The 21,911-nt window shown below is 41.0% G+C and overlaps 1 protein-coding gene across 4 annotated transcripts in view; it reads right to left on the bottom strand.

Moving 5' to 3' along the window:
• The window catches only part of TIAM2 (TIAM Rac1 associated GEF 2), a 2,099,243-nt gene that overhangs the window by 984,450 nt on the left and 1,092,882 nt on the right, over positions 1 to 21,911 (bottom strand). For all 4 annotated transcript variants that reach the window (XM_044063392.1, XM_044063388.1, XM_044063400.1 and 1 more), the window contains one exon: positions 4,629 to 5,845. In XM_044063392.1, coding sequence (XP_043919327.1) covers positions 4,629 to 5,813 — 1,185 coding nt within the window. In that variant the 5' untranslated portion in view covers positions 5,814 to 5,845. The remainder of the gene's footprint in view (positions 1 to 4,628; positions 5,846 to 21,911) is intronic.

Below are 21,911 nucleotides of genomic sequence, written 5' to 3'. Positions count from 1 at the left end.
TGCCTTAGAAGTGGATGTGAAAATAAGGGTGGATCCGTGTTGTAGTGGGCTGAAATAGCTGATGCATGGATTTTAATGGAAGAAAAAGAAAGTCCTTTGTGCAACATCTCAGTTAAATACTGTAGAATCTGAGGCATGTGAGGCTGAAGTGTGTTTTGGCCTTTAGCATGGTTCCAGGCGCAAAATATTTTCCATTTGTCCGAGTAGGCATTCCTGGTGCTGGGTCTCCTAGCTTCCAGAATAACATCCATAACTGCTTGGGAAAGAGGAGCTGGCTGGATGCTTAGTTGATTTGCCATGCAGCCAGATTTAAGGTTTTGAGCTGGCTGTGTAGAATCTGATTGTTTTGCTGTGTGAGCAAATGGGCAATTTGTGGGAAAATCCAAGGTGGGCCCTGGGCCATATTCCTTAATAGTGGGTACCAGTGCTGGCGTGGCCAGTCTGGGGCTATGAGTATCAGTCGTGGTCTCTCCTTTCTGACTTTCAGAAGCACCTTTGTGAGGAGAGGCAATGAAGGGAAGGCATATACTGTCAGGTTTTTCCAACTGAATGAGAGTGCGTCCACCTTCCAAGCTTGATGGTGAAGTGTCCTTGTACAAAATTTTGTTAGCTGACAGTTTTGGGGGCTGGCAAACAGGTCTATGTCTGGAAGGCCCCATTTTTGAGTTATCATTGCAAATACTTGTGGATCCAGTTTCCACTTGTGGGGATCCATGATGTTTCTGCTGAGGTCGTCTGCCAATGTGTTCTTTTTTCCTGGCAGGAATTGAGCTTGTAACTGAACTTGGTAAGCCAGTGCTGTGTTCCACAAGGTCATTGCTTGCCTGCATAGAGGGTAGGAGTGTGTACCCCCTTGTTTGTTTATGTACCACATTACTGTGGTGTTGTCCGTCCTTATTGTAAGTTGTCCTGGATGTAATAGGTTCTTGAAGGCTGTCAGAGCATTCTGTGCAGCTGGCATCTCTTTTTGATTGATGTGCAGATTTCTTTGATCTGCAGTCCATATGCCTTGAACGCACTGTTCTGCCATGTGTGCTAACCCCCAGGCATAGTCCGATGCATCTGTTGTCATAGTTTGCCAGGCTGGGGGCAAGGTGAATGGCTGACCCTTGTTGAGGTGACATGCCTGTGACCACCACAGAAACTCCTGTTGTAGGCAAGGAATGAGAGATATTGTGTCCAAGCTGTGGCTGTGTTGAGACCATACACTTTTTAGGTACCACTGTAATTTCCTCATATGCAGCTTTGCAAATGGTATTAGTAGTATGCAAGATGCCAAGAAGCTCAAGGCCTGCAGAATTTTTCTTGCAGAGAGTTGGGTCTTTGTTGCCATTGTTTTGAAATATTGAGTCAATTGTAGTTGTTTGTCTGGCATCAGATAAGCCTTCTGGGCCATTGTATTCAACCTGGCACCCAGGAATGTCATATTTTGTGAGGGTACTAGTTTTGATTTCTTTTCATTTACTGTGTACCCCAGGCAACTTAGAAGATGTTTTACAAAAGCCAGATGATGTAAGAGGATGTCCTTGCTTTCTGCTTGGATGAGGCAGTCGTCCAGGTATGGGTATATTTGAATTCCTCTTTGTCTGCAGTATGCAATTACTGGTGCCAGGCATTTTGTGAAGACCCTGGGAGTTGTAGATAAGCCAAAGGGCAGTGCAGAGAATTGGTAATGGGTTGAACCTGCAATGAAACGGAGGTATCTTCTGCAACTTTGTCTGATAGGGACATGCAGGTATGCCTCCTTGAGGTCCAACGTTACTAGCCATGCTTTCTTGAAGAAGCTGCTGTAGTGTTAGCATCTTGAATTTGGGTACTTGTAAGAAGGTGTTTAGAATTGAAAGGTCCAGAATTGGTCTCCAGGCATTGTCCTTTCTGGGGACTAGAAAGCGTCTTGAGTAAAATCCTTGGCCTTGCTCTCGAGTAGGTACCAGTTGAATGGCTCTCATGTCCATGAGAGCTGTAATTTGCTTTTGTGCCTCTGCCCTTTGATTTTGTGGCAGGCTTGGCATTCCTCTTTTCATTGGCAAGGTGTGAAAGTGGAATCTGTATCCTCGTGAAATTATGTCTAGGACCCATTTGTACTTTGTGACAATGTGCCAGTTGTCTGAAAAAAGTGCGAGTTTTCCTCCCAAGGGGGCTGCCAAGAGAGTGTTGCTTGGCCAGATGAGGTGCAAGTCATTGAGTTTGCCTTCTGGTGGATTGAGACCTGTCTGCTCCTCCCTTCTGTGTTGCAGTGCCCCATTGTCGAGGTTTGTACTGGGCTTGTGGTTGTCCTCTGCCTCTTGGACATCTGTATTTACCCTTCTGTGGTCTGTCAGTAGCTAGAAAGGACCAATTTTTTGTTGGCCAATTTCTGCTGAAGCAAGGGGGCTGTACCTGTAGAAAATCTTTGACTGTCTGCATAGATTTTGCCTTATCCTCCATTTTCTTTAAGACTTCTTCTGCTTTAACTCCAAAAAGAACATCCTGCTGTAAGGGAGCATTCTAGAAGCTTTGCTTTAACATGATCAGGCAGAGTTTGTTCCTTTAACCAAGCATGCCTACGTATAACAGACCCAGTGACAGCTGCTCTGCAGGAAGCCTCCAAAGAATCAAACCCACATTGTAAAGTATGTTTGCCCACCTGTTCAGTTGCATGCAACAGATCCTGCATTTCTTTCAATTCAGACTGTTGAGGGAGTGTGCTCATTTTTTGTTTCAACTGAGACATTAGAAATTGCTGATATTTTAGCATGTGAAATTGGCAATTTAGTGCTTTCATAGCTAGAGTGGCTGAGGTGTAAACCTTTTCCCCCACCTGTCCAGTGCTCTGGAGTCCCTTTCAGAGGGTACAGGATTTTTTGCCATAGAAGCCTTAGCCCCTTTGGGACCCTGGGAGATAGTCTCTGGATCAGCAACAGGGCTTTTATAAAGGAATTTGTCGGAATCAGGCACTCTATAGTATCTGTCTGGTTTGGCTGGAGCAGGAGGCAGAGAATCTGGGCTCAAACTAAATTCTACGTAAACATCATCCACAATGTCTAAAACTGGGGGGATGGCAAGTGGTCTATGCTGGGGGAGTAAAAGAAACTCTCTGAGCCTTTTCTCTGAGTCAGAGTAGTCCTGACCTTCCCAGTGAAAATGTTCCCTCATAGTGTGTAAAGTTTTCCCAAAGGAGTAGTCTTCAGGAGGAGAAGCTGAGGGAATGGAATCCTCAGCATCAGAATCTTCATAAGGGGAGAAGGAGTAATCTTGATCCTCAGAGGAGCCTGAGGAAATAGACACTTGTTCAGAGGAGGCATAAGCTTCTTCTTGTCTAGGCCTTTTGTCGGGTGGGGGTTGGGAACCCCTGATTAAAGAGATCAAATCTTCAGCCATTTTAAGCATCTGTTTCTTAGGCATGGGGCCTTGAACTGGAGACTGAAGTGCAGTCTTTTTAGGTTTAATAGGAGTCTTAAGTTTAGGGTACGTTTTTATGGTGAGCGTAGTCGGTCTGAAGACGCCTTCAGAAACCAAAGATGTTTCTGCAGCACCGACATCTCTTTCTGCAGTGTCGTCGGTAGGGGCTAAACAAAATGGCTGCGTCGGCCTAGCGCTCTCCGCCAAAGGCTCCGAAGCGGTCTCAGGTTCCAAATCTGCGGTAGTCAGGGGCTGCGTCGGAGCCCCACTGAAGACCGGTGAACCGGAGACCGGTCCAGCCGAGGCCTCGGATTCTGGTTTGGGTCTAGGCTGCCTGTCCTTATCCTTGCGTTTTTTGTGCACGCCGGTAGTCGGTTGCTCCAACGGCATAGTGTAGTTAAATTTTCTACCGTAGTGTCGTGCGAAATCAAAGCGTCTTTTTATAGTACGCTTATTAAACCTAGCACAAAAACGACAACCAGTGACGTCGTGGTCTGGTATGCAGTAAGAATGAAAATCCTTATGAGGTATTTGCTTCCCACAAGAAATACAATTGTTAACTTTTTCTGACATCGGTCTGAGGCAAGAAAAGTTTCCCCAACGGGGTACTTAGCTTTATTGAAGATCTGAAATTCGACTTTGAAAATCTCAGGAGTCGGACGACCGGCACTTGCGAACTGCTTCTGCTTCGGGCACCACGCGGCAAGAAAGACTGAAGAAAATGGCGTCAGATGCATTATATATACCCCTGGCGCACTGATATCAGGGAAGAAGCGACAGCAACCGACGCCAGACCAAGACTTTGGAATTCCGGCCGACTGCAGGACCGCCTGACAACAGGATAACCCAAGTGTGATGACTACAGCAAGGTAACACGATGAACATAATCCATTTTTTGGGAACAACATACAGCTCTGAAAGGGGAAACTGTATTATATCCCCCAGTAAGCTGGCATGCTTGACCACATTTCCTTATGAATTATGCAGGGGCTCTGCTTGAAGCCCTCTTTCCGAAGAACTTTCATACTCAGCACAAGTCACAAGCTACTACACTAATTTCTGAAGCAACCCTTATATTTTCTGAAAGGTTTCAAAGGCTTATTAAAATACACATTTCTGCATTATTCATTGTCATTTATTATGCGCTTGACATTTTTTATATAAATCAACAGATAAAATTACTGATATTTAACTATTTAAACTGGAAATCAAGGAAATCAACACGTTTTAAGAAATAATAAACATACCTGTAGTTTTCTCTTCTTTCTTGAAAGGCTACCAGTCCAGTCACTAATGCGTCTCATTCTATTTTTCAAGGTGTCTTTTCTAGAAGCATCTTCTGTCAATGGTTTTGACTTGCGACATGGAAGTGTGTATGAAGAGTACTGCAATGGGCCTCCTGGTCCTACATTTGATGGAAAACTAAGGTCCGATTCAAAAGAAACCCGATTATTCATAGATGTACCAAGGTATTCAGCAGAATGCTGTTTTCCTGAGGTCATGCTATTAAAGTGCAAATCCCTGTACAGTTCACGAAGGGAAGAAAGTGATGACCTTTGGTTAAAAAGTTTAACATTGTCATTTGGTAAAAGATTGTTGTATATATTTGAGTCTGTGGAGGTAGCAGTCAAATAAGCATGGTCCAGCTCATTAGAATCCTTACCACTGTTCCAATGGGAGTCGTACCATGAGCAGTCTGAACTTGAACTTCCTTTGCTGAACATCAGTCTAGAACTGCAAGGCAAAAGACTCTGATCCACACCAGACTCTGACTTGAAGTCTCTCTGCATATCCTTTAAATTACCTGAACACATTTCTGGAGTAGGTGAGTACCGTAACAACTGGACTGGTCCATTAGAGTCCCCTGGGGATAATCTGTGACTGCTGGCACTGTGGAATTCAACTCTCAGACACCCATCAATCTTTCCCAATGTTTTAATGAGAACTTTAGGGCTTCTCCTGTCCTCCAGTTCTGCAGACCCTGCTACAGTTTCAGGTGCACCAGAGTTGCGTAAAACATGGCCATTGCATTCCCTAGTTTCAGCATGACTACCTCTCGATTTAAGGTCAATAAAATGAAAGCAATTCTCAGGTAAAAGTGATGTGTTGTTCCCATGGCAGATGTTTCCTGGCATATTTGGCTTATGTTTGACATACACATTGCTCTTGGGAGTTCGGGTCACAGGGTCACAATGACGTGATAAGTAGGGCTGAGTAGCTTTTGGCTGAAATAGGGAACTTCTTCCTGAGGCTCTTGCTTTGAAACTTGTACCATTACTACTGTGTCCCCAGCCATGTGAAGAGCGAGCTTTCTCATCCTTAGCATGTGCATTTCGGATCTTATGAGAAAGGGACTTCTGCTTGACTCCAGGAAACACAATACTGGGACTTCTGGATCCCTGAAGGTTGTACTGGCTCTCAGAATTCCCCATTTTGTGTTGGGAATGGGGACACCTTGTAATTGCTGGTAAGGAAAAAAAAGAAATGCTGAATAATGCAGAACACAAACAAGTACAAAATAATCATGGGAATCTAATTTACATCTTCTATTTTGCATGCATCTGATTAGCCCTTTACATCCCAGCTCAGAAATGCATCACTGATTAATTTACATAGCAAAAAGATCCATATTTAATATTACTTTGATTTAATTTTAAACTGTTTCCTCTATTCTCATTTTTTTAGTAACTAATCTTCATAAAGGCTGCAAAATCATTATCTTATGTATTACACAAAAGTAGGAACTCCAGAACATTCTTATCATGTAATATCTTGCTGGTCAAATAAAACAACGGTACAAGAGTCACTAAATATGTGAGTCTTTTTCAAAAGAATCTTTTTTTTTTTTTTACACTTTCCATTTAAAATGATTAACAAAAACATATTTTTCTATGATTCAAAACTTTTTAAATAATATATCTGCTGTACTAGATGACATATTTTACTTACATTTAATAATTAAGTCAGTCAGAGCTAGTAAAGTTTATTTTTCCTTAAGCCCAACAGAGTGGAGAGGTTAGGCTTCTATTCATAAAACTAGAGATTCCTGTGTGGAACTGGAGAGAAATGCTTCCTCTGTCCCTTCAAACCACAAGCTGACCATAAAACCTCTTGTTATGGCACAGATGATTAACAGACAAGAAAATGCTCAAGCACATTCTTCCTCCTTCATATTCAAATAGTGCGGAATAACACAGGGTGGAGGTCTACGGAAGCTTGGTGGCAGTTCCATTGTTGCACCCTCCATAAACAGCAGCCCCTAGGGCAGGTAACACTATGATATATTCCTACCCCATCTCACTCTCAAGTAAGCTGTGCAGGTTATAAAACCTTCCTACTATAGGCAGGCCCTCCAAGCAATAGATTAATTTTATCAAAACTGGATTTTCAATACTTTAATACGAGCAACCTGCCATTGCACTGAAGGACCAACTTGACATTAGTAACAATTTGAAAAAAAAATACATCACTGGTAGATACTATACTAAACAGTAGACCACTTTTTAAGACTTACTGGCACAGCAGAATACAACGTAACACTTTTGTACTATTTGGTAATATGCAATTAGTGGACAGATGCCACTCAACGAGATCAAATTTACAAGTAAGGGTAGCCAAGATCTCAGAAGCCTTGCTCAGATATGTGTAGTAAGAAGGGATAAAAAACAATTGATATATATAAGTAAGATAAATAACGGTAAAGTGAGGGGAGAACAACACAAAAGAAACAATGGAGGAAGCAGAAACATACCTGGAAAAGCAAGAGTAGGAACCTGCTAAGTAAACACACTGACTCGAAACAGGTTTCTGACCCATAGAATGCAGAAGGTCATGAAATATTTCACAATAGGTGGGATGGGTAACCAGCTACTTCTTGAGACAATGCTTGCAAGACACAGTGGACAAGCTGGCAAAGAAATACCTGCATTTTTTTCAGTGGGGTATTAATATGGTGATGGTAAATTAAATCAATACTTAAAAAAAATTAAAGCTTTCAAGCATATCAGCAAAATACACACATATAAATGTAATGTAAAAATATAACGTGAAATAAATAGCACAACAATTATGACCCAAAACACATACATAACTTAAATACTGTACTTGGAACCACAACATACAAACATTTGAGTATGAACCCAATATAAAACATCACTCATCTGAAACCCACTCAGTTTTACATTAAAATCTGTGCCATTCCTAAACATTTTAACATCAGGTACCACACGAAACTGCTTTAAGCCATTTCTAAATGCTAGGATTGACGAATTTTATTAACTAACACCAGTCTGTGCCCTTTGGCACAGTGCAGACAGATGCACCATCTGGACAGGCCTGGACAATCTCTGCATGGCACTGATGACAGTGAGCAGAAGAAGATTCATTACTACATATTTAATTATTAAATCTGCAACAAAGCAATTACAAAATGACAAGTCTAGTTTTTTTTTTAATTCAAGTCTTCCCTAGAAGGGGAATCGTGGTCCAGTAGAAATGCATAGTGAACAATAAATATAATGGAACATTTGGAGGACTAAGAAACTGGAACCAATTGCGTTTTTGCAAAGTCTGAGTCCAACACTGTAGCATACTAATTTAATACAACAACAACAAAAAGGGATCTGACACAACCGGTAATTAAAGAAGGAATACCAATGTTAATCATGGTCTAAATAACAGTAAACAGACTGTTCTTTAGTACGTTAAGAATAGTTTCTCCATATGATGATGACATTTGTGGCAAGACACAGGCAGTAACCAAATACTGACGTACAGTACTTTATACAGGTCTAGGGCAGCTTGGGACCAGGAAACAAAACACTAAAATACATAAACCAGCAGCAGCCTGTATTTTACCAGTCAAAAGGAGGATTAGAGATGATGGGCAAAGACAGTGGCATTATAGCAAGAGTACAGAAGAGAGTAACAGAGCAGACTTGAGGAAAGAGAAAACCTAAGAGTCACAATCTTACTATTTAAACAAATAACCATTTAACCAGGTAGGCCAAATGGACATACAGCCCCTTTTCAAGGGTGACCCAAGAGCAATGTCTGGTTAAGTGACTTGTAAGTCACACAAGAGGCAAAAGAGGGCTCAGGGAATCAAACATAGTACCATAGGAATTACAGCTCACAGCCTTAACTCTCTATGCCAACTGCAGATAATTCACCAACTTTTGTAACTATGGTTTAAAAATCTTCTCCAATCATCAGCACAGAAAAACCTTGTTACAAACTACCTTTACAAATCATGTTTAATCCTTGATTGAACACAAGTTGTAAAAATGTATACTATTCCTAAAGCAAATTCTTCCTCCATGACAGTTTATTGTTGCAACGTCCTAATCCCTTCTACGGTATTCACAGTTATAACTTAAGTCTCTCTTTTTAATTACAATACCTTTTCCCACCCAGTCTTGCTTTATTTAATATACATCACTTCTAAACACTCTGCAGAAATTATTAGTATGGAAGATTCTTTAAGTTATATCAGGTGTACTGGATACTAGTAGGAAGCCACATTTGAATGTATTGTCACTGTATTTATTCCTCCCTGTGAAAATATTTCCAAATGTCTCACACATCATATTAGCAAAGTTTGTATTATTTCTCTTTTTGAAACTGATAACACATGAAAAGGGTCACTGGACCACAACCTATTAGGGATATTTTTTTTAATTTTACTGTAATTCACTTTCAAAATCAACATGCATTTTCTGATCAAGAAAAAACAGGAAAAATTGATTTCTGACATTATTGACTAATCCTCATTGACTTTATAAGGAAAAATTTTTTAAGGATGTCAGGGTAAAAATAAAACCAAAATAAGGGATGCTCTGCAAAATTCTGGTAGCTTAAAAGTAAGCATAGGTCTGGTGCACTTACCCAACAAACAAACTTAAATAAAATAAAAAAGTAAAACAATTGAACAAAACATTTAAGACAAACTCAATTATACAGTTGTATAATTTGAAATACTACCACAAAAAAAAGTTATATAAATAAATAAATATATATCATTATATCCTGAAGGCATATCTCTCAACACCTTAGCTGAAGGGATCTATACAAAGCTTAAAATACTGGGGGGGGGGGGTCAAAGGCCCCCAAAACAGAGAAAAATTTTAAGTATTGCTCATAAATTTAGAAAGTTGCTAGAAATCAGCATTTGTGTTGTCATGCATTTTGTGAAGGAAAAGAAATCTGAATCTCAAATGTATGTCATTATTTACAGGCTTCAATCCTCAATGACTTGCTGGAAAACCACAAATTTTATGAGGAAGAGACCATACGTATGAGGCAAAAATTTGGAAAACTGAGAGGAATGCCTGAAGGCTAGAATGGAAAATAAGTTAAAATGGTGCAGATTTCTGGTTAGTCTGTATCAGCATGCACTCATACAAATTACCAAGCAGCACTAACTAAAGTTACATCCAGGAAACCGAGCCATATTTCTTCATTCACTAACAGTGAACAAGTTAAGAATCAGAACACAGAGCCACTTTTCCATTTTCACAGTAATATGGCTTAAAATCCTTCATCCTTAGAGAATTACAACTCTGGTGCAGGATTCTTGGAAATTCTCTTGTACAAACAGTAAAATAAGTACCAAGTGACCTGTCACTACAAAGGACAAGGTAGCACAGGGTGGGATAAAGAACTAATGAACAAATAGATGTCCACTGTGTGCCCGAGTAAGCCTCAAATGTGTCTAATTCGGTGAACAAAATAGAAATAAATCAAGTAGAAAATGTGTTACAACCAGATACAGAGAATATGATAAACATCACCAAGTGTGATATGCAACATGGTCCTACCAATGTAACAAGCACATACTTAACAGCTTGACAGACCACCTCATTAACAACCATTTATACAGTCACTTAGTCAAAGAGTAACACGTAGAAATAAACCTTCCCCCTTCCCTCTTGCAGTCACTATCTAGCAATATTAAATTCAATAACTCCTCCATCTTTTGCACACAAATGCACACACATTTTATATATATATATATATATATATATATATATATATATATATATATATATGTTGTTGTATCTTTCGGCTTTTCCCGGTTAGAGGTCGCCACAGCGGAACTCCGGTCCGCTAATGATTGGCAGCAGATTTTTACGTACAGAGTTGCCAGCCCTGACGTACAACCTTCAACGAAGGTACACCCATTCACGCATGTCTCCACACAGAAGACGCTTTAGCTGAGAATCGAATGGGACAACATCTTGCTGTGAGGTGACAACGCTACCGCAGCAGCACCACTGCAGTGACTATATATATATATATATATATATATATGAGCCGTTTATAATCTCGAAATAATGAAATGTTGAATTTCAGTATCTCGAGACTATAGACCCGACTGTTTAAAATAGCGGAAGTTCATAATCTCGAATTCGTGGTTATGGCCTTATGCTACTTGATGTCTGGGATTGTGTGTTTATGGTGCACGGTGCGGTGTGTGGATCTAGGCATTTTGTCAGGTAAGTGAGTGTTTTGTAAGGGATTTGAGTGAGAGTTAGTGTGTGTTTGAGTGTGCTGATATATTTGATGTGTGTGTGAGTTAATGGAGAATGTGCATGTGTGAGTTTGCTTTTGTTTCCTGTTTGTGCGATCTCAGAGTTAGTATAAATAAGTAGGGGGGTGAGGGAGTGCAGGGGGGCTTGCCCCCCTGCTTATGTGTGTATGAGTTGTGTATGTGTGTAGTTTTTGTTTATGTTGTGATGTGGGTGTTGTATGTATGGTGTAGTGTATGCGGTTTGTTTGGTGTTTTGAATTTCGTGGTTTTGGGCTCAGGGTTTTTTAGTTTTGGTTCCATAGTTTTGAGATACTGAAATTTGATGTTTCAGTATTTCGAGATTATGAAGTGAATATATATATATATATATATATATATATATATATATATATATATATATATATATATATACACATACACACACATGCGTATATATGTATATGTATACATATATACATACACATGCACACAACTTGCTTAAATAACTACAGACCGGTGGCACTAACCTCAAATGTCATGAAATGCTTCGAAAGGAAAGCAAATAAGCGTCTGTCAGAAGCTCTGCCACCAACCTCTGACACTTAACAGTTTGCCTATTGGTCAAACAGATCCACTGTGTACACCATTTCGGTGGTCCTGCACCTCTCTCAGGAAAATCTCGAAGACAGAAACAACTATGTCAAGCTGTTGTTCATTAACTTTAGCTCAGCATTCAACACAGTGGTTCTGATGCATCTCACAGGCAAATTCATTAACCTTGGCATCAACAAGAGCCTCTGCAACTGGATCCTTGACGTCTTCATTGGAAGACCACAGAAGACATGTGCTGGTGGCAACACATCAAGTATCATTACTCTCAACACTGGTGTGCCTCAAGGCTGTGTACTTAGTCCTCTGCTATTCACCATCCTTACCCATGACTGCTCTGTGAAATTTCCCATTAACCATATCGTCAAATTCGTAGACAATACTGCTGTAGTGGGTCTCATAAGGGATGATGACAAGAGAGAATACAGGAACGAAGTCAGCTATCTGATGAAATGGTGCAAAAATAACAACTTGGATCTGAATGTCAACAGAAATAAAGAAATTATCATTGACTTCAGAAAGTGGCCAGCCATTCACTCACCACTTAACATCAACAGTGAGGTGGCAGAGAGCGCTCAATCTACACAGTTTCTAGGGGTACACATCTCAGAAGACCTCTCTTGGCCCATGAACACAGATAATTAAAAAGCTCACCAACGCCTGCACTTCCTGAGAAGGCGCAAAAGAGCAAAGCTTCCCCTGAATGCTCTATCCACTTTCTATATAGAACTATTGAAAGTATTCTCACCTGCAGCTTTACTCTTTGGTACAGAAACAGAACTACGGCAGAGAGGAAGAAGCCTGAAAGAGTGGTGAGGACTGCGCAGAAGATAATGGGCACAAATCTTCCAACCGCGCAAGAACGTTTTACAACAAGAAGCATAAAGAGGGCATACAAAATTCTTAGAGACACATCACATCACATACAGCATTTGCCTGGTTTGACTTGTTTGCTAGACTTTCATCTGGTAATGGGTAACGCAGTATCCGCTGTAGGACCTCCAGGCTCTTGAAAAGCTTCTATCCAACAGTAATAAAGCTCATAAACTCTGACATCAACTTGGACATCTCCAACCTCTAAACGTGATCTCACTAGCAATATTTTACTGAAAGTGATACATTATTTAATTCACTATAGTTAATATGTTCTTACAGAAATGCAATATCTTTCTCTTAAAAGAGCAATTGCAATACTTCCTCATGTGCAGTATTAATGATCTGCCTTTTCTTCTCTTTTCTGGGTACAGGACTATTTGTTCATATGTTTAGGTTTATATGTATGAGTACTTTTACCTGACTAGAAACAGGTTATAAGAAGTATATTTTTGTGTGCATTAGTCATTAGAATAGTTATGTATATGTCAAGTCTTATTCTCTTTAAATTGCCTCTGTACTATGATGATGATGAACTGATACCCGAAATTTCATTTATGTTGCACTGGTGTTTCCTAAATGACAAAGTTTTCTTTGAATCTTTGAATATACATACACAAACACACAGACTATATACAGTGGATATAAAAACTGTACACACCCCTGTTAAAAATGACAGTTTTTTGTGATATAAAAAATGAGACCACAATAAATCATTCCAAAACTTTTCCCACCTTTAATGTGACCTACAACCTGTACAATTCCATTGAAAAATAAAATCTGTTTGGAGAAAAAATACAAAAAATAAAAAACATACAATAAACTGGTTGCATAAGTGTGCACACCTTTAAACTAATACTTTGTTGAAGCACCTTTTGATTTAATTACAGCATTCAGTCTTCTTGGGTACACACCTGCCATCAATTAAAGAGGCTCTGATTAACCCCAAATAAAGTTCAGTTGTCCTAGTAGGATTTTCCGGACATTTCCTCAGTTTCCTGCTACAGCAAAAGCCATGGTTCACAGACAGCTTACAAAGCATCAAAGGGATCTCATTGTTGAGAGGTATCAGGAGAAGGGTACAAAAAAATTTCCACAGCATCAGATATACCATGGAACACTGTGAAGACAGTCAGGGAGGCTGCCAAGAGACCTAAAGGCAACAGTGAAGGAGCTGCAGGAATTTCTGGCAAATACTGTTTGTGTACTACATGTCACAACAATCTCCCATATTCTCCATATGTCTAGACTATGGGGTAAGGGTTGCAAGGCGGAAGCCTCTTCCTACACAGAAAAACATCCAGGCCCACCTAAAGTTTGCAAAACAATAAATCAACTCTCCAAAAAGCATGCGGGAAAATGTGTTATGGTCTGATGAGACCAAGGTTAAACTTTTTGGCCACAACTCCAAAAGGTCCATTTGGCACAAAAACAACACTTTTCATCACCAAACGAACACCACCCCCATGGTGAAGTATGGTGGTGGCAGTATCATGATTTGGGGTTGCTTTTCTTCAGCTGGAACTGGGGCTTTAGTCAAGGTGGAGGGAATTATGAACAGTTCCAAATACCAGCCATTTTTGGCCCAAAGCCTTCAAGCATCTGCTAGAAAGCTGAAGATGAAGAGGAATTTCACTTTTCAACATGATAATGACCCAAAGCATACATCCAAATCAACAAAACAATGACTTCACCAGAAGAAAATTAAAGGTTTAGAATGGCCCAGCCATAGCCCAGACCTAAATCCAGTAAAAAATCTGTGGGGTGACTTGAAGTGGGCTGTGCACAAAAAATGCCCTCACAATCTGACAGATCTGGAGTGCTTTTACAAGGAAGAGTGGGCAAATATCGCCAAGTTAAGATGCGCCATGCTAACAGACTCCTACCCAGGAAGACTGAATGCTGTCATTAAATCGAAAGGTGCTTCAACAAAGTATTAGTTTAAGGGTGTGCACACTTATGCAACCAGCTTATTGTACATTTTTTATTTTTTATATTTTTTCCCGAACAAATTAGTTTTTTCAATTGAATTGTACAGGTTATAGGTCACATTAAAGGTGGGAAAAGTTTTGAAATTATTTATTGTGGTCTAATTTTCTTATATCACAAAAACCTGGCATTTTAACAAGGGTGTGTACACCTTTTATCTCTCTCTGTATATATATATATATATATATATATATATATATATATATATATATATATTTATATATATATATAACTGAATTGGCTGAACACACTATATTGGATGATCAAAATGTTGAAATAAAATTAGTCTAAACACACAATGTTGAAAGTATCAAATCTGCCCATTTCTGCACTGTAGTGCAATCTCGGAGTTGATATATTTAAGTGTGTGTGTGTGGGGGGGCAGGGGCGCATAGCCCCCCCTGCAAAATAGTAGGGTTGATCTCATTGCTTTTTCAATTAAATGACTGTAGACATTTTGATAATTCAATGTTTTGGGTTGAGATGTTATTTTTCAACCAAATGACTATTAGATATTAGGAAATTCAACATTATGTTGATAAACTATATCTATCTATATATATATATATATATATATATATATATATATATATATATAAAAAGAGAGAATATAAAAGTATACACACCCCTGTTAAAATGCCAGGTTTTTGTGATATATACATGTATACACACACACACACACACACACACACACACACACACACATATATATATATATATATATATATATATATATATAAAAAAAGAGAGAATATAAAAAGTATACACACCCCTGTTAAAATGCCAGGTTTTTGTGATATATACATGTATACACGCACACACACACACACTCCTGATCGTTTTTGACATTTTTATTATTTCTGTGGATATTTGGAGGAGCGTTCACTCCACAAACAAAGACTTTACTTATATATATATATATATATATCCATCCATATCTATATCTATTCCCTATATATATATATATATATATATATATATATATATATATATATATATATATATATATACATATACACACACACACACACACATACAGCTAACTACGCAGAACACTGGTCACAAAAGACCAATTACAGACTCATTCCATGTTACCTACAACAGTAACAAGTAAAATAAAAGTCTAAAAGTCTTTCGGCTTTTCCCAGTTAGGGGTCGCCACAGCGGAACTCCAGTCCACTAATGATTGGCAGTGGATTTTTATAGTGCCGAGTCGCCAGCCTGATGCCCAACCTTCAAAGAAGGCACACCTATTCACGCATGCACCTACCTGCATGCTTTAGACGCCACTCGACCGCGGAGAGGACATGCAGACTCCACACATATGGCACTCCAGCCAAGAATCGAATGGGAGAACCTGTTGCTGTGAGGCGACAATGCTAACCGCTGCACATAGTAAAAAGTAAAATATAACATGCAAATACAAGCAAAACAACTGTCAAACAGATTTCCATCAGTGAAACACTGAGGCTGCAAACAATAATAGTACAAATATAGTTACAACAAGTAGATATTAAGAAGTGAAAGTAATTGAACAAGTATAGTTTAACTGAGTGGTCTTGTAAAAGTTATAGTGTACAAAGAGGATTGTCAGTGGTAAAGGATGTTGCCTGAGTAGTTAAAAGGGGTTAAACAGAAACCATGACAATCAGCAGTGTGATGTGAAACAGACAAAGACAGAAGATATTTACAAGGTTATACACAGAGTTAAACAGTGATAGTGACAGAGTGATGGTAAGGAAACAAAGTATGTCCATATTTATAAAGACACTTTTCATCCAGTCAGTAGAGCAAACCACATAGTAGGAAGTGTGGATGGCTGGGGCCTGTCAGGAAGCAGTTTAGAAGGTTAAGTAATAGGACCTGTATTATTTGTACTGATCGGTTAGATACTGTTTAAATTCCGAAGTGAAATAGTTTTTAGTAATGTCAGTGAGTGTATGTGGCAGAGACTGGCTCAGTTTTGAAGAAAGCACAAAAAACGGTTGTCAAGGTCATGTAACTTTGTAGACTGCTTTTCGAGTGAGGGTCAAGTAGTGGTTTGGCTCTAAAGTTTGTAGTCTGCTGTCGAAGCAAAGAGTTTTATTGCTAGACCATTTTGAAGAAAAGAGAGCCAAGCAGTACATTGCCTCTGGCTTGAAATGGCAGCCAGTTTGCTTTAGATAGTGTGAGGCACTGATATTCATTGTTAGGGGAATTTGTGATGAACTGCCAGATTGCATACAATAATGCTGATAAAATTGTTGCATTTTTCGTGAGGCAGTAGTAAGCAGAGAGGCAAGCCAAATTCCAGTTGAACAAGTAAGATGCCCTTGCTGATGGCGGAGAGGATGATATAAACTGGTATACTTTTTGGAAACGTGTTATGCGAATGAAGGTTGCTCTGTCAAATACAAATCAGCTGAAAAGTTCAGCTGAAAGCACTTTCGGCGATAGTGGAGGATTCTCACTTCTCCATTGTTGTGTGACCTCACAGTGGTAATACTTGCATTTGAGGGATGCAGAAGGTGTAGGGAGGCTTGCTCCTGCAAAAATAGATTTTTTTTTTCAATTTTTGCCAAAAAGGGATTTCAGCCAAATGTTTTCTTTGGCTTTGGGATCAAAGGAACTACTGTCAATTTATCAACATGAAACCATATTTTAGTAGTCAAACGAGTAGGTAATTAACTTTTGTTCCTGAAAGTTGAGAAAGTAGTCAAGCCAGACTCCTACTTACTTGACTGAAGGTGTTGTTTCTGTAATACTGTTGTCAAGGTTTGCGATACTAAGACGAGAAAGGGGCTTTTGCAAGTCTCTTCTTGGTGCCAAAGAGTTTTTTTTTTTTGGGGGGGTGTTAAGGAGCAGCTTCCTGGAGATGAACTATTTCTTCAGTTGCAGGTCTGTTTGAAGTAGGTTTTTAATTACTTGGTGTGAGGATCTTGATCTGTTAATAACCATGTCATCATGTCATGTCATCCAAAGAAAACCTTCAGCTGAGATCCCTTTTTGGCAAAAATTGAAAAAAAAATCTATTTTTGCAAAGGCAAGCCTCTCTACACCTTCTACATCCCTCAAATGCAAGTATTACCAATAACTCAGCTGGGGAAATCACTATTCTCTTATTATACTTCTAAAACCTGGAACAACCTCCTATCTACTATAACCAATAATAACAATATGACACAGTTCAAAATTCTACTAAAATCACATTTAGTTGACAAGTGGCTTTGCCCATGTAACCATCCTGGCTAACCCTACTCATAGCACTATTAACCAAATACAACTATTCAGCTTCATTAACCAAAGTCCACCTTATTATTGTCAACTATTGCACCTACACACACAAACATTCATACATTGAAATAACTCACACTCTCATCACCTCTCTAAAACATGCAGAATCATGCATGAGTTAACCTACCCACCTCTAGACAACAGTATGTTTCCTAGCATTTAGCGCTGTACATACGCATTGTGAATGTCTCCAAGTATTTTTATTTATTCTGGCCACTAAACTATTTCTCCTAGGTATCTCTCTATGTATACATTCTTCCTTTAATAACAATCTGCTAGCTCTATTGTAACTGACAAAGTACAGTTGTGTACACTTACCATAAATGTAGACGTTCCGAGTGTATTCATTGTTGCAGTCATCACATTTGGGTTATCCCTGCCAGGGTAGCCCTCGGCCAGCCCGAATACCAGAGGCTTAGTATTTGTGCATCTGTTGCTGTCGCTTCAGGACTGATGTCAGCTCGTCAGTAGTATAAAGTAAGGCAGCCGACGCCATTACATCAGTTTTTCTTGCCCTGTCAGGAGCCCCAAAGTGGGAGCCAGGTTATGGTAGAAGAACCCCACCTGTAGAAACTAAACACCAAAATGTCCCTTGTAAGGAGAGAGAAGAAAGAAGAGGGGGATGGAGGGAGGGAAGCCAGGACTGCAACAGTGAATACATTCGAACACCTACATCTATGTTCTTCGTGTTTCACTGTTGCAGTCATCACATTTGGGTTGATTCCCAAAGCTGAGGAAAAGGGTGGAGGCAGTCAAGGAGACTGGGGGCTGGCTAAGATGCCCTGCAAGACTGCAGTGGCAAAGTCTGCCTTGGATTTGGAGAAGATAGCCAGATGGTAATGTATGGTGAAAGTGTGAAAAGATGTCCAGGTGGCAGCCTCCAGGATGTCCCTGGTGGGGACTCCTCTGAGGAAAGCTGCAGAGCTGGAGGCTGCTCTGGTTGAGTGAGTCCTGACCCCCTTAGGGGGAGGCTTTCCGTGTTGCTTGTAACAGAAATGGATGCAGTGTGCTATCCATTTAGAAATTGTTTGTCTGGAGATGGCTTTGCCCTTTGCCCCTGCAGCAAAGCTAACCAGCAATTGATCAGACTCTCTGAATTATTTAGTCCTGTCTAGATAGAATCTGATCTGTCTGTGCAGATCTAGAGAGTGCAGTATCCTTTCCCCCTTGTTCTGTGGGTTACGGAAAAATGTGGGCAAATGAATGGATTGGTTGGGAGCCACACTGGGGACCACTCTGGGCATGAAGGATGGGTTAGTTCTGAGGAAAACCCTGTCAGCATGGAAGATGATGAAGGGCTCCACAGCCATGACTGCTTGTAGCTCGGAGACCCTTCTGGCTGAAGTGATGGCCAGAAGAAAAGCTGTCTTCCAGGAGAGAAATTTTAACTCTGCTGAAGATGCTGGTTCGAAGGGGGGGGGGGGCAGGGTGAGCTTTTCCAACACAAAGTTAAGGTCCCAAGCTGGAGTAGGTGCTCTTCTGGGTGGCCTCAAGTTGCTAGCCCCTCTTAGGAACTGTTTGATCAGAGGGTGTGAGAAAAAGGGGCTGCTCAGTGGGGAAATGAGCAGAGATAGCAGAAGCACAAATTTTAATAGAAGAAAAAGAGAGACCACTGTGTAGCAGGTCAGCTAGGTAATCCAGGATGAGAGGGAGGGAGGGAGGGGTGTGCCATATCAGCTCCCTTAGCCTGAATCCAGGTGCAGAACTTTTTCCATTTGTCAGCATGAGACTTTCTAGTGCTAGGGCGTCTGGTCCCACATACAACATCTAGTACCTATTTACTGAGGTTGGCAAGATTGATCAGTGGTTAGGGAATAAGCCAAACTGCCAAACTGAGGGTCTGCAATTGGGGATGCATGAATTCTCCTTCCCTTCTGCATCAGGAAGGTTCGGGTCTGAGTGAGATGCCATGGTGGCAGCAGGGACAGGCTGCTCAGCAGTGGGTACCAATGCTGGCAAGGCCAGTCTGGAGCAATAAGAATTGTCCTTGGTTTTTCCTCCCTTATTTTGAGCAGTACCCTGGCAATGAGAAGTAGTGGAGGAAAGGCATTGACCGATAGATTGACCCCGGGGAAGGACAGGGCATCCACTTTCCAAGCCATGCCATGATGCTCCCTGGTGCAGAACTTGCTGAGCTGATGGTTGGTGTGGGAGGTAAAGAGGTCGACCTTTGGGGTGCCCCAAGCCATGCCATGATGCTCCCTGGTGCAGAACTTGCTGAGCTGATGGTTGGTGTGGGAGGTAAAGAGGTCAACCTTTGGGGTGCCCCATTTCTGAGTTATTAGGGTGAAGGATCTTTTGTCAAGCTGCCACTCATGTGGGTCCAGAAGATTTCTGCTTAAGTGATCTGTCATAGAGTTTAGAGAACCTGGCAGGAATTGTGCTAACAGGTGTAATTTCATGGCAGAGGCTGTGTGCCAAAGGGCCATGGCCAGCCTGCATAGAGGTTAGGAGTGAGTCCCTCCCTGTTTGTTGATGTACCACATCACAGTGGTGTTGTCTGTTTTGATCAGGACAGCCCATGGGGAAAGAAGGTGCCTGAAAGCTGTCAATACATGCTGGACAGCTAACATCTCTTTTTAGTTGATGTGCAGATGGATTTGCTGTGGGCTCCATTGGCCCTGTATGCACCTGCTGTCCAGGTGTGCACCCCAGGCATAGTCTGATGCATCTGCGGTGAGGGTCTGGTCGGCAGGGGGTGGTGAGAAAGGTAGTCCACTTGTTGTGGGGGCATGCTGCTGTCCACCAAAGAAAATCTTTCCTGAGGCAAGGAATTATATGTATAAGTGTCTCCAGGTCTTGAGAGTGTTGACACCAAAAGCTTTTTAGGTACCACTGAAGTTTCCTCATATGCAGTCTGGCATATGGAATGAGTAGAATGCAAGATGCCATTAACCCCAGAGCTTGCAGGATTTTCCTTGCAGATAATTGGGGTCTGGTGGCTAGTTGAGAGAAGTAGGCTGTCAGGTAAGTTTGCTTTACTGGTGTAAGGATGCTGTGTCCAGGCTTGCTCCCGGGAGTATAATCCTTTGGGTGGGTACTAGTTTGGATTTCTTTTCGTTGATAGTGTACCCTAGGGAGGTCAGTAAAGACTTTATAAAGGCCAGGTGCTTCAGGAGCTTTTCCGGACTGTCTGCCTGAATTAGGCAGTCGTCTAAATATGGGTAAATTTGGATATTCCTTTGTCTGCAAAAGGCAATGGCTGGAGCCAGACATTTTGTGAAAACTCTAAGAGCAGTAGATAAACCAAAGGGAAGTGCAGAGATCCTGCCCTGAATCGCAGGCATTTCCTGCAAGATTCCCTGATAGGAATGTGGAGGTAGGCCTCTTTTAGGTCTAGGGTGACTAGCCAAGCATCCTTGGAGAGCATGGGTAGCAGTTGGTGGAGGGTGAACATTTTGAATTTTGCTATCACCAGGAAGATGTTTAGAATGGATAAATCGAGGATGGGGTGTCAGGTGCCATCTTTTCTGGGTACCAGAAAAAGTCTGGAGTAGAAACCTTGGCCTTTCTGTTCTGCAGGAACATGCTCTATTGCCCTCAGAGAGAGCAGGGAAAGGACTTGATTTTGCACCTCTGCCCACTGGTTTGGCAGTAGATCTGGGAACCCTTTTGGGGTTGGAAGAGTGTGGAAAAAAATCTGTATCCCTGGGACACTGTGTTGAGGACCCAGGGGTCACTGGTAATGGTGACCCAGGTGCTTGCGTGAAAGGACAGTTTTCCCTCCTAGTGGTAAGTGAAGGTGGGCAGAGGGAGGGGGTGGTGGAGGAGAGTCATTGTGAGTTCTTACCATGAGGGGGTGGCTTAGAACTCCCTGTTCTTGAAGTGGAGGAATTCCACTGTTTTGCTCTCTGCATTCCTTGTGGCTGCTATCTGGGGGGGTCTGCTTCCACGGGGTCTGGGCTGAACTGACTGGTGGGAGCAGGAAAGGACCTATGCTTGGAGGGGCAATGCCTACTGAACCTGGGTGGCTGGACCTGTAAGAAATCCTTAACTGTCTGCATAGATTTAGCTTTTCTTCCATCTTTTTTAAGACCTCCTCTGCCTTAGTGCCAAATAAGTTGTCTTTGTGCAAGGGTGCATCCAACAATTTATATTTAATATGGTCTGGCAAGGGCTGTTCCTTAAGCCATGCATGACTTCTAAGAACAGAACCTGTGACTGCTACCCTGCAAGAAGCTTCTACGGTGTCAAAACCACAGTGTAAGGTGTGCTTAGTTACTTGACTTGCAGGATGCATTAACTCTTGTAACTCTTTAGATTCTGCAGAAGCAGG

The sequence above is a fragment of the Protopterus annectens genome, chromosome 1.part0 (genome assembly GCF_019279795.1).
Source record: "Protopterus annectens isolate FY-2018-M chromosome 1.part0, PAN1.0, whole genome shotgun sequence".
In the NCBI taxonomy this organism is placed as follows: domain Eukaryota; kingdom Metazoa; phylum Chordata; order Ceratodontiformes; family Protopteridae; genus Protopterus; species Protopterus annectens.
This window is presented reverse-complemented; position numbering and strand designations above follow the sequence as displayed.